The 14,131-nt window shown below is 30.0% G+C and overlaps 2 protein-coding genes across 4 annotated transcripts in view; one reads left to right on the top strand and one right to left on the bottom strand.

Annotated features, from left to right (window-relative positions):
• The window catches only part of LOC118187506 (COMM domain-containing protein 7-like), a 29,128-nt gene extending 21,362 nt beyond the window's left edge, over positions 1–7,766 (top strand). The window contains exons 8-9 of the mRNA XM_035357743.1: positions 7,372–7,473; positions 7,570–7,766. Of these exons, the coding sequence (XP_035213634.1) occupies positions 7,372–7,473; positions 7,570–7,646 (179 nt within the window). The 3' untranslated portion in view covers positions 7,647–7,766. The remainder of the gene's footprint in view (positions 1–7,371; positions 7,474–7,569) is intronic.
• A 2,800-nt stretch (positions 7,767–10,566) lies between these two features.
• The window catches only part of Rbsn-5 (Rabenosyn-5), a 53,524-nt gene continuing 49,959 nt past the window's right edge, over positions 10,567–14,131 (bottom strand). For all 3 annotated transcript variants that reach the window (XM_035357744.2, XM_035357746.2, XM_035357745.2), the window contains exons 8-9: positions 12,357–12,443; positions 10,567–11,314 (exon numbers count right to left, since the gene is read on the bottom strand). In XM_035357744.2, the coding sequence (XP_035213635.1) occupies positions 10,834–11,314; positions 12,357–12,443 (568 nt within the window). In that variant the 3' untranslated portion in view covers positions 10,567–10,833. The remainder of the gene's footprint in view (positions 11,315–12,356; positions 12,444–14,131) is intronic.

Here is a 14,131-nt window from a genome sequence, read left to right as displayed (position 1 = left end):
ATACGTTATTCAATTTATGCGATTTTGACTAAAAATTTATTCTCCAGAAGGTAACAGAAAACAAAGAAAAGATATGCTTCAGTACTTTATTGAAATCTACAGGCTTGCCCAAAATTAAAAATTTGCATAGTGAAAGCTAGGGTTGAAAATAATGTTCCCCCAAAAATCCAATGGCAGGTACTTCCATTGAGCATTGGCCACTTTTAAGACCATTTTATTGTGGAGGCACCTAATAGGTGGCCACTCTTACCTCCTAGGAAGAGACAGAGAGTTACAACCATGCCTGCTTTGGGATTCAAACCCAGGCCCTTTGGTACTGCAGTGAGCTCCCCTAACTGTTAAACCATCTGGGCAGCAGCTAGAAAAAGACATCATTCATTGTGAACTTGCTGCAGAAGATAAAAGTGTTACAAGGCAGTAGCACTATTTTTGTGTTATGAAGCATCTGGTAGTGAAGAATTATTAGAATTAGGCTAGAATCTTAATAGCTAGGAAGTGGTATGTGTTGTTTGGCAATGCTTTCTTTATGAAATCAAAATAATATATTGTTACGAAATGTACAGGCGCAGTAAGATGGCTTCCTCGCAAAGCAGTTTTAGGGTTGCCATAAAATAACAAGGAGGGCATGGTTGCCATATTTGGTGAGAAATTGCCCATTTGGCGACAAAATTGGCGATATCCCATGGACGGTGGGAGAACCTTCTGGAACAAATTCTTACCGGTTTAGTCCAGAATGTTCCTGAACACAAGCCGAAAGCTATATAAACCATGGTGGTCTGCAGTCAGTAAGTGTGTGTCTCTCATCGAGAGTGTGTATGCCTCGTCTAACGCCAAGTGCATCGAGAGAGTCTTTTAGTGCATCATAGAGTTTTGTCTTAGACTGTGCTGAGTCAAGAGCTATACTCTTGTGTATCGTCGAGTGCATCGCGTGGAGAGTCTCGAGAGTACGTGGAGTTCCAAGAACAACCAAGCAGAGTTGGGAGCTGTACTCGGGTGCTTTGCAGTGAAGCTGTCTCCACCATTATTGGCTGACAGTGTGAAGGCTGTGTCACTGATTGTTCCAACGTGTTTATAGTAGATCTCCGACGACTGTAAAAAGTGTCATTAGAGCTGTCCTGATTAGCATTGGCTAAATAAAGTGTGTTACGATACTTCAAAAAGTGTCGTCGTTATTCACTCCAAATCTACACAAACCCAGTACGAATGTGAAGGAAGGAAATAATGCAACAATATGAATTTTTGGCAAAAACATAAGTTTGTGGCATCCAACATTTATCTTATTTGCCAAATCTGTTACTTTGTAACTTGAAGCTGTATATACAGCAGTAGTAAAGGTCATTGAAGTTATCCTTAAAAAAGTTTGCAGATCTATATATACATTGGTTTAGTGTGCCTAATATTGTATTGGTGTAAAAAAGCATATTTTAAGCATAAAATTTAATTTTTTGGCAAAATATGTTAAAAGCTTTAATTTCTTTTCAAACACAGTTTGTATACGTATACATATTCATTTTTTGCACAATTTTATTCAGATTGGCTTTTCTGTCTACAGTAGACTCATCATTAACTGGAGTAATACTGGGGTCAATGCACATGGTTAATCCAAAATCACCAGTTAACCACTTAACTGATTTGCCTGCATTCTGTACATATGTTACTTACAAGGTGCTCTTGAATTTGCCATCAGTGGCATATGGGTTAGAAGTTTATGCACTCTGTTAATGTTTTGTCCATGTTTTTGTTTTCTTTTTAGTTCAAAATTTTGTTAAGAGATGGCTAAAGCAGTCCTTTAAAGCATGATCACTATTCTAGTATTCCCCCTCCAGATTTCATAGAAAAGTATTTGGGGGAAAGTTTTTCTGAAGCATAATGTATGGGAAAAGTTTTGCAGATGAAATTTCATTCTTTACTAATGTTAATGAAATTATATTATATAGTATTTCTGTAATAAAATGACTCTTTTTTATAATTATTATTTATGGCTTATTGTTATGAACAGCACATAAATTTTAAGTAATAAAATTTTTATAATTTTCCTTATGAAAGTTGCTCTAAGTGCTTACATTTAATAGTTGTGAGCATTTAAACTGAAATTAACCTTTGCTCAAGCCAAATTTAAATTTTAAAAACTCACATTTTTTGGACTAAACTGGTTGCAAAAGAGATATAGGTAAGTGCTCAATCCAACAGCAGTTGAAAGAAAATTGAAAAGGAATAACATGCATTAAGGGGGGAGGGGAAAAAGCTTTTAACAATTTATCTGTGTTTTTAAGTGGTTTAATTTGGAGAAAAAGTTTATTTTTTAATGTAAATTAAATCAGCATTCAAAACAAGAAAAGTGCATTTCAAAACAGAAAGAACAATGTTCAACCAGTTTAAAGTAATGAAGTACTCTTGTATTCCAACTATCAATGGTGAAAAGCGAAGAGCAGATTAATGGCTGCACACTTATTTTTAACACGTTTAATATTTTTTTTTTTATATATATATATATATATATATATATTACAGATTGTGTACAATTAAATTATGCACTGTTAAGTATGAAAACAATTCCTAAATATTTTGACATCATCTGCTAACTCTGAATTTATCCCATGCATTTTCTTTTCCTTTTAAACATGCATAACTTTTCATTTAGACAAGGCTCAATTAATTGGAAATTAATTGTATGGGTCAGATCATACAGATCTTAATATCAATTTCTGAATAACTTTTATCAAGCTTTTTGAAATTTTATACACATGTGGGGTGCAATAACAAAGCAATATTTAAAAAATAAAAGCATTGCTACCTTAAAAACCATTTTATTAGGACATGAACAGTATTTTCAGGAACAATAAAAGTATTAGTGCAGAATGACATATGTAAAAATAATTGTATAATTTTAAGTTTGATTTAAAATATGTTATTAATGACCGCACACCTTTATTTTAGTCACATATGACCAAAAATTATCCTTTTTAATTAAGTAAATGTGTACAATTTTATAGCTTAAATGTTAAGTTTCTTCCTTATTATGGTGGCCGCTGAGATCAAATCGTTAATAAACCAAGATATCTCACCACATGTTCTTATATTAGCATTGTGTTTCATTTTTGCTGAGATTTTCCATTTGGCAATGTTTTCTTTTTTTTTTTTTTTTTTTTTTTTTTTTTTTTAATATGCATTGCTTATTTTTTTCTGAATGTTGGTTAACAATCTTTAACCTTTTACACGCCAAACTATAATACAAAAGTAAAATAAACTTTTTTTTTTTTTTTTTTTGTGTGTGTGTGTGTGTGAAAAATCGATTTAAAACTCAAACATAAAAATTATGAAAAAAGAAAAAATAATTAAAAAAAAAATTTTAATGATTTGTAACATGTTCCATAAAAGGAACATTGGCGGGAAACAGTTAGTTTTTTTTTACATGATTTTTGTAAAACATGACTATCGACATTCTAATTCGAAACTTCATTTTTGTCTGCACTTTTTCAGCATTATCAAGTGAATTTGTCAACGTTATTCGGAAGTAACATAGATTAAGCAGAAAAATAGGGAGCCTACACCTTTATAACCGCAAAGCTACTCCACCAAAATTTCTTAGGAGAAGATATGAAGCTTCCACAGAAAATTGCGTTCGTAATAAATTAAAACAAAAGTTACATAGTTGATAAGAAAGAATTTATAAATGAATTCTACATTAATTGTTAGCAGTTTATACTGAAACAAGGAAAAGAGTTGTAGAAACAAGTAACAAATAATCTCCATACAAAAATTCACACTGCAGGAATGGAAGATGCCGAACTGTGGAAAGTTTTTTTCCAGTTCTTCATAAAAAGAAACTTTTCCTGTTTTATCTCCTAATGCCAACTATGTATTATTTATAATATGAAAATATTTTTTCAGTTTTCAACATCTATTTCTTGGCATTGCAGAAGAAACTACTGGGACAGATAAATCTTCTTGAGTGCTCCAGTATAAATCTTCGCCGGGTACTCCATGATACCCACTAAACAACAGTAATCCAAAAAACTGTCCAATATCGTTTTCATCTACTGCTAAAACTTCTCCTTTCTGCATTGTGTAAAGACCTGTCATAAATTGCTAAATGCAGCAAATATTCTCTAGTTAGGAATTTGTGAAAAATTTCAACTGGGGATAAAGTAACTAGTTCAGGAAACACTTCGCAAATATTTTCAATGCTGCCAGTTTTTAGAATTTTGTTAAAATTAAAATTTTTACCCCATAGATGTTAAATGTTTTTCTCTTTCGCATTTAGTTTTGGCTTCAAATTCTTCTTTCCCTTTGAAGATGAAGGTTCTTGAGGATCAAATGAAATTTCTTGAGATATTTCATCATCATCTATTTTATTAGAAATTTCGATTTTTCCACATACATCCGCTGGCAGAACAGGCTCAAAAATATCTTCATTTACATCTTCCTCATCTGTCAAACATCTGGTTTCCTTTGGAGGCAGTTGACAAATATCAATACACTCTTCATCATCTGATAATATATAAAAATATTCCAATGCTTCTTCAATAGACTGAAATGGTTTTGAATGACCCATCTTATCAGCGTAGCGTATCTTCACAAACTGAAAAAAAAAAAAAAAAAAATGCAAACAATGGGAAAATAATGAAATCCACACTAAAAAATATATGCCTTTTCCACTGAGTCATAAACAACCTCTAGCGTCTAGCCTATCAAGAAATGCTACGTGCTTTTCTCTAGCAGCTGCAAGTAACTCACTTCAAAACCCTTATGGGAATGTGTGAAAGGAGAGGAGGGGAATATACAGGAGTCGAAAACAGATTAACAGTCATAAACATCTGTTTTCCACACTTAGTGGAACTTTTCACGTTTGGAAAATCATTCTCCATGCCTCTATTCACGGCAATCAAAGTAATTTCATCATGTTAAAAAATATACCTTTATACGCCAATGTTTCCTTTCTGGAACATCCACATTTCTTACCTCAAAGTAAAAAATAATAATCATCTTTCTATGATAACTTACTGTCTATGCATAAAATGATCCTTTTTAAATATCCTCATTGAGTTTTAAAAACATTTGTTAAATTTTTAATTTTATATGAATTTCTGAATTTTGCTCTTAGAAAAGAAGGAAAAAAGGTGAAATAATGAATTTTTTTATCAAGATAATTTTTCTTTTAGAAGAATTATATTGCTACTAAAACATCAATCCATATTTACTCTCCATGTAATAATTTATACAAAGCAATATTAATAAAATTGTGTTTTTTATAAAAATTTTAAATTCGATGTTCCATTTATGGAACATTGGCATGTAAAAGGTTAATTTGCCTAATAAAGAGGTGAATGCCATATCATTTTTTCAAGAAAGAGATCATTTACCTGAAAAAAGAGTGTGCAAAAATAGCTGCAATAGGAAACTGTATGTTAATGACAAAACCATTTGGAGGTGTAATTTGAAAAAATGTAGAAAGAAGGACTTCTATGTTGGAATTTGATTTAATGGTTTCAGAGTATCGCTGGTTTCTGCTATTAGGTTTATGTATTCTTGGTCAGAAGAGCTGACGTCCATCAAATATTGTGACAACCAATATGCATGGAAATTCTTCAGTTGATTAAGCAATTGCATGCAGGAAATGTTTCCTACATCTGATGCTAAGATTTAATGGGCAAATAGGCAATCCCAATAAAATAGAGGAAATCGGTTACAGTTTGTTCATCTGACATTAGAGCTTCAGTGGCAGAGTGCTCTCAAAACAGTGGATTTTTGGAACAATATGTTGGGAAGATGGGAGTGCTTTTTCATTCAAAACTCGAATACAAATGGAGAAAATTACTCAACATGTGCAAAATGGATCAACAATCTATTCAGACTTCTGGAACGGTTATAAAATGGAGCAACTTGAAATTAGTTACAGTCAATTTAATGATTATTAAAAATATTTTTACAAAATGTCCAGGCCCTTTAAGATAGCTTACCCATAAAGCAGGTTCAGGGTTGTCAACAAATGCAAGGAAGGGTAAGGTTGCCATATTTGGCAAAAAATCGCCCATTTGGCGACAAAATTGGTGATATGCCATAGACAGATGAAGAACCTTCTTGAATGAATTCTTACTGGTTTAGCCCAGAAATGTTCTCGAACACAGGGCAAATGCTATATAAACCCTGCTGGTCCGCTCAGTCAGTGTGTCCCTAGTCAAGTCAGTTAAGAGCCAGTGAATGAGTGTCTCAAAGTCTAGTGCCAAGTTGATCATCGAGTGCATCGAGAGAGTCTCTTAGTGCATCATCAAGTTTGATTTTAGAGTGTGTTGAGCTCTGAGAATGACTGAACTGAATCGGGAGCTGTACTCTAGTGTATCATCGAGTGCATCGCGAGTTGTAGCATGGAAATTCTCAAGAGTACATAGAGTTCCGAGAACAACCGAGCGAAGTCGGGAGCTGTACTTTGGTGCTTTGCCGTGAAGCTGTCTTAACCATTATAGCTTGAAGGCTGTGTCGCTGATTGTTTCAGCATGATTAAAGTAGTTCTTTGACGACTGTAAACGTGTTATTAGAGCTGTCTTGAATAATATGGCCAATAAAGTGTGTTTTGATACTTCATCAAGTGTCGTTATTATTCACTCCAAATCTACGAACCCTTAACGTGAAGAGAAAAACACAACAATATTCTGATCAATATCTGTGCATTACTTTGTCATTTTATTTTTAAATTCATGATTGACAAGTTTGAGCCACTAATAAGGAATTACCAAATATTATAATTTCATAGCATTTGTATTTTGCATATATATTTGTTTACTTTTTCCTCTCAACATATTTTCACTATATAATGTGAAAATAAATTTGTAACACAAGCGGGTTGTTCCTCAATTATGTTGTGAAACTATAGTTGTAAAAATAAACTTCATGCATCTATTTTCTTTTCAGCTTCCTAGTTTGGACTAATTTTAAGACTTTGTTAAATAAAGCAAATATTTCAAAAATGGGAGTAATTTCATCTATTCAGTATTACGGTATAAAAACCTGCCTAAAAGAGGAAAAAGTACACAATCTTTTAATTATTAATGACTTTTAACTTCAAATGTTTGACAGTTTTTTCAGCTCTTGAAACAGCATTAGGGATCATTTGCTGTAGTAGTAGTTCAGAAGACATTGCTATTTACATTTTTACGAAACAAATTAATTTATAAAATGTCAACAAAGATCTGAAAATGTATGTTAAGTATATAAATAATATAAAATAAAACTTTTAAATATATTAACAAGCAGGTTTTATAAATTGGAATATTAATTTGCAATACTAGTTAAAACAAATTTCTTTTTACTTTTACACATAAATTGAATAATATATATTTATATGCAAGGTTGGAATTCTGTTCTCTATTATAGTATCATCGGCAAGTAACCAACTGAATGCTATTGGGAATGTTTTCTTACAAATCAAATTGGATCTGGACATAGGGAATGGAAGGACTAAAAGTGTATGTTTTGGTATGTAACTTTTGGAAATTTCTTTTTACAAATATGAAGCATTTTGTCCTTAATACATTATATGTGTGTATTGACTTATTAATTTTCTAATTTTAGAGCTTCAGCTTTCTGAATTTTATGCATTTTTACATGAGATGGAAAGAGCAAGAGCAAGTCTGGACTATTTAAGTTGAATGAAATCGTATGTTTAGAAGGTTCAGTGTAAAAATATTCTTATATTTTTAACAAACTAAGACAGTTGTTAAATATGTATATTAAAAATTCTGTTTCAATAAATTTGTTATAAAATTTAATTATGTACTTAATTTGTCATAGAAATATTCTCATAAATCACATAATATATGGGAAAAATCATTTTACATTTCTTTAGAATTTATTCATTTTTCTAACCACCAGTTTTTCAGCCAGTTATTTTCTGTTCAAGACCTTTACTGTCATTCTCATTTTCCTGCCAGAATGCATATTTTAGGTTGCGCATATTAAAATGAAATAAAAAGATATAGTATTTAAAGGCAAGTAATCAGAGTGTGTTCTGCCTACTGAAGGCCACATTACTAGTTGAATCTCTTCAACAGCAGTCTATCTATGGTATTGCAATATTCTAACCATTAGGCTTGTCATGTCGGTATTAGGGCTGAACCAACTTGCATGTTATTTATTCTGCTTAGTCTTTGGCTAACTTAAGACTTAGTTTAGTTCCAAATTGAATTTATTACTTTTTTGAGTTATGCCATAAATGCTGGCTGATTGTTGGTTTGTGCATTAGCACTGAAGGCATAATGAGTAAGTTTCCTCAAGCGCATCTAGTGGCCTTCAGAAAAATGTTCCACCTTAAAATGCGTATACACATCACCCGTCCTCTGAATGCGATCTTTACTGATGCATGGATGGGACGCCCGGCTGTAAGAGACGTTCTTAGTGAATGCGTATATGGGACGCCCATCCTGAAAGGGTTAAATAAATAAATATTGTGATAGTCACTGGTAGTTTATCCATGAATACTTTTTGTCTGTTATGTTCTTACTATAACCACATCCTTTGGAAATTAAATTATTTATGTAATTTCCTTCTCTTGATTTTTGTACAATAAAATTAGTAAAGAAAAAGGGGAATGCACGAGTAATTATGGTATATATCCATGCTTACAATTACTATTCATTAGAACCAACATTATTTGTATATAGGATTCATTTCTGCTACATAAGAATAATATTGCTGTTAACCAAGATTATAATAATAATATCTTAATTCTCTTGAAAAGTATGGCATGTTACATGAGAAAGGCATTCTTCCTGAATCCCTGTCCAAGCATCCTGAATCGCTTCAAACACACTGTAGGAAAAGTGGTTATGATAAAAAGAGCTCTTGAGCACTATTATTAATAAACGAAATGCCAACAAATCCTGCAATTTGTTATGTATGACTGTACTTTATATTTAATGACTGTACATCATATAACTTTTTGTCGTTACTCTACACTCATTAAACTTCATAAAAAAATTTATATTTATGATTCGATAAGTCCAGTAATTTGCAATATAACTTTAATAAAAAAGTTTTATCCCTATGTATTTTATTAAAATAAATTATCATAGTGCAATGAACAGTATTTAATAAAATATGTAATTTTGTGTGTAATATGTTTTTACTATCAATAAGTTCTAGAAATTTCCAAACAGTGAAATTTTTAATTATCATATAAAACAGTCATTGTCTTTCTTTTATGTTTCTACTTATAAATTTCTACTTATAAAGTGTATATTATACAATACAAAATATAAAAATTCTCTGGTACAATTGTAAATATGCTTTTTTTATTATGCACTTAGTTATTATGTAAGTATGCTTCTTATGCACAAACTTTTCATTAAAAGAACATAATCTGTTTTTGAAATTAGTTCCCCAATTTAAAATTTTTATTGTATTTGAAAACATTTCACTCAGAATTGTGGCTGTGCAGTTAATATAAAATTATTTTTAGGAGGTTATTATACACTTCCAGTACGCTGTAGGCTCTCTAATTACGTTAAGAAATATAAACAGTCACAATTTATTCAGATATTTAATGACAACCACTTACATATTTTTCAATTTATTTTTAAAATGATAGGGGAAAAAAATTAGATAAATGTCTGCTACATGTTTTGCATTACATTAAAATTTTTATATATAACGTAAGTTTTCAAGTTATAAAGAAAACTAAAAGTCTTTCAATACTTAAAAATCCATGCAACATCAAATATCAACGTCAATGGCAAATGTTGTTAAATGAAATTCAGTTCTGTTAATAACATAAAAAATTTTACAACTTTCAAATTAAAAACTGGAAGTATATAAATGTCATCACTAAAAAGGGAAAATATTGGTCATAAAAGGCAACAGATAATTTTCCACTGTTTGTTGAGTATTGAAAAATGGGGGGGGGGATACAGCGAAGAGGCTAAAGTTAAAATAGTAGCATTACATGATTATGTATCAAAAATGTGTTCATTAAGCAATTTAACATCACAATGATTGGAATTTTTCACTTTCACTATGATCGAACTTCAAAACTATATAATTTGTTGAAAACTAATGACTGCATAATTTGGATAGTAGACAAACATATAACATCTAAAAGTTTTAAAACAAACTTGCAAAACAGACGATTGAAAAATATTATTTTTTGTTTTCTTTATGCTTTTAATTATTTTCTTTTTATATCAAATTGTAACATATTGAACATATCTATAAAAACGTTAAGGGGAAAAAAAATTAATGGACATCTTAAAATCCAGTGTTTTTTTTTTAATTGAAATATGCTAAATTAAAATCTGCACAACCTATCACCCCATGCTGTGTGGAATTTTATCTTCTGTATTTGATTTTACCTATCTATTTGAGACTTAAAACTGATGCTGGAGATGGGGGAAAGTTTTATAAATGGATTAATATCCCTTGTTTTTAAGTTTTAAGTTATTTAAAATCTTTATGCTCCAAAATATTAATATTTTTATTACAATGTAATATTTAGCTTTTAATCAATCATACTGTAAAGATAATATATGCAGTAAAAATTAGAAATCTCAGTTGCAATTATCTTTCACACTGCAATTAATTATAACAAATTATTTTATTAGAATGTAGTAAATGCTCAAAACTTTTATTTAACAATCTCATAATATTAAATACTCCTTAGATTAAGCCAAAATTCTGGCTATCTCTAATATAACAATTAAAATTTAACATATAGAAATTCTTCAAAGAAAACAAAACAAAAAAATCACAATTTTAGTATGTATAAAATTTAGAAATATACATAAAAATTACATAATTTGTACATAATAAAATTGATTTTACAAATTTGCATAAATATGAAAACTAGGAAAACTTTTTTTGTTTTGAGAATTCTTGCTCCAATTCTTTTAAATTATTCTCGAGCATCCGTACTTCATCGTACTTATGATCTAGAGTAGCTTGTTGTATGTATTTATGAATAATATTAATCTGCTGTAACATTGGATCTTCCTCTTCCTGAACTTTGTCAGAACTCACGCACCACCCAGTATCTGGAGATACAGGTTCCATCGTTTTTGGTTTAGACACAGTTACCGGGGAAGGGCTTTTAGAGCTTTCTTTTTTATTTTGCAGCATTTCAGCCTGTTTTTCTAACTGGATTCTGCGCTGAACCTGCCCAAGGCGTATGCTTTGATAACGGGAAACTTCTTCAGGTGTTGGAGGTGAAGGAAGACCTAAAATAACATTTCGTAAGAATTGGGAAGCAGCCATTCTGATACCAGTCTGAAGCTGTTGCATCCGACAAGAGTTTTCATCAGTGGCTTCTAATTTCATTATTTTCTTACTGTAATAGTAAAACAATAATGAGAGTTTAAAACATGACCTCACAAAATTTAAATTCATTTTAATTTGGGATAATTTTAAAAATATTTAATTTATAATCTATTCTACTAAACCTAACCTAATCTAATCTTTCTAAATTATTCAGAAGTGAATTGCAGAGCAGATTAGTTTTGGCTGACTAAAAGTATCGATAATTTAATTCTTCTGTTTGCCCCATATAAAAAGCCAATTTCAAATATGTAAATCAAATTCATCTATTTAAGTTTTTTTGCTTATTTTCTAAACTGCCTTACACTTATGCTAAACTATAAACTTATGCTAAATTACTTTACTATTGCTACCCTACACTCATGCTAAATGTGCATAATAGACTAGTAAAAAGACCAAGTAAAAGTTGAAGAAATTCTCCAAGTAAATATTCACTTGATGTAAATAGTAAGTGAACAAAAATGTACTAATTCTTGAAAATAATAAAATATACACTGAAATGAAACTAAGATTATTATCTCACAAATTCAGAATAAAATGTTGCTAAGGAAGAATTAAAAGCAGATACAAAAACAATCTATCCATCTCATTCTAATTTCAGATTGCATGAATAATAATAAACAATATTTTAAATAAGTAATTTTATTAACAGAATTTTATTTAAATGCTTGTTAAATTTATGTGAAAATATGTTAAATGTATAGTTTTAAGAAACAAATAATGCCTAAATATGAACATGTATAAGGATATTATTTCCCAGTTAGTGAGCCTATATAAATAAGTTTTGTAAAATTCATCAAAAATTTATTCAGCAACTGAATAACTCAGTTTTCTGTAATACTGAAAATAATGTTCTTAAAACAAAGTGATTTGCAATTAGCAGTTTTAAATTACAAACTACAATTGCATTTTAGTTATTTAAAAAGAAAAAAAGTAGTACAAATTTTTTAAAACAAATTATGTGAAGAAATACAGAAGTTAAAAAGTATATCTAAATAATTACGTTTTATTTAAAATCTGGCAAGATGTTTGAATTTTACTAAATTTTAATTTACCTGTGAGCATCAATTCTTTCAGCTAATTTTGTTATTTTCATTTTCAGCTCTCGGGCACTATCTAACTGATACTCAGTTTCACCAGAGCTAGAAATTACATGATTTTTTATTATATTAATGATATTACGTGATATTTTATTTGTATATTATATATATATTAACAGTAAGTAATGGTAATTAAGTAAATTATTTAATGGTTTATTCAACATAACAGAATTTGAAACAAATATCAGTTTGAAAATTTAACATTTAGCTGTCAAAATATTTGAATTATGTAATGTAACCAAGAACAATTTCTCACATGTACCAAAATTTAGATTTCTGACAAAACACAAGTACTAATTTTGATTTTTTCCTTTGTATTATTGTTGGTGTTAATTATGTTTAAAAAATATATGTCAAAGATTAGGCAGACAAAGAAAATGGAAAAAAAAAATATCTGAAAGAAACAATCCAGATCAATTTTAGCCAGGAAGTGAAGGAAAAAGCTATAAGTTAGAGAAATAAAAAATAGGTATATAGAAAAAAATTGTAGAAAATACAATCAAATATTACTGAAAGAAATTTTCAGTTAAATCATGTTTGAGTTAAATTAAATTTAAAAAATATAATTTTCAAACATATAAATTTACATACAACATGCCCCACACATGCATCATGCATAAGATCAGGTTATGAAGGGAGTGATATCCATACATTATGAGTATATGTGTAATAATAAATTGATACAAAGAGAGAATTTAATAGAACCATTCACTAATTTTCACAGTGTAGTGCAGTGATGATGATAGCAGATACCTTGACTCTGTGGCATAGTAGTCACAAAATTACTTGATAATCTGACATCTCATTATTACTTGTCGATTCTTATCAACATATTTTATTGCATAAAATTTTATTGCTCATTATATGGCAGAGCACATTGAAACAATCTGCATCCCACAATTTTAAACTTCATAGTTACATCGGGGGGGGGGGGGGAATAATGGAGAAATAGATCTTAGTAAAGAGACATGATTTATCAGGAAAGTGCAAGTGGCAAAAGAGCAATGTAGTAAGTATCTAGTACTATTTATAACCTTCTAATGCTTTGTTTTAATTCTGAGCATTGAATGGGCTGCAGCAATGTGGAATGCTGCATGGGAAGAGTGACATCAGTTAGAAATAAAGGAGGTTTGCCTTTTAATTCAAATCAGAAATTTAAAGATTAATTGCCAATTGAATATCTTTTATATTTTACATATTTATTCAGGTATAAGTGCGCTTTCACCTCCAAGAAAGATAACTATTATTATTGCAAAAATTCATGATGGGTAATATTTACCTTTTGATAAATAAGAATAAAAGTTACTCAAATCAATATCTTCAAATCCTTGAATAAGGTTTGTACCACACTAGTAAATTAATAAGCTCCATTTGTCTCCATTTCTTTCATGCGTTAATGAGTTTTGTTTTAATTAACGATTAGATAATTCTATTCTTTAAATGATATAAATTTTGTGCATTATGAGTTATAATATGAACGAAATATAGTACTGTTAAGTGAATCTAGCGCCAGAGTGCCTATGGTAAACAAATACTAGAGTGAATTTTAAAGAATGCATTTATTCCATTGTGGTTTATGCGCTGTCGGCAAAGTAGATTTAATTCAATCCAATAAGTTTAAATGAAATGCAAGAAAAAATGTGTATAATTTAATATTCCGTACAAGGAAGTCATGTGGTGTACACATCAGATTTTTTTTTTTCTTGCAGTTCTTTACTGAGAATATTTAA

This window comes from Stegodyphus dumicola, chromosome 9, assembly GCF_044657685.1.
Source record: "Stegodyphus dumicola isolate Sdum_Otavi_A_Nest chromosome 9, ASM4465768v1".
Lineage (NCBI taxonomy): Eukaryota > Metazoa > Arthropoda > Arachnida > Araneae > Eresidae > Stegodyphus > Stegodyphus dumicola.
This window is presented reverse-complemented; position numbering and strand designations above follow the sequence as displayed.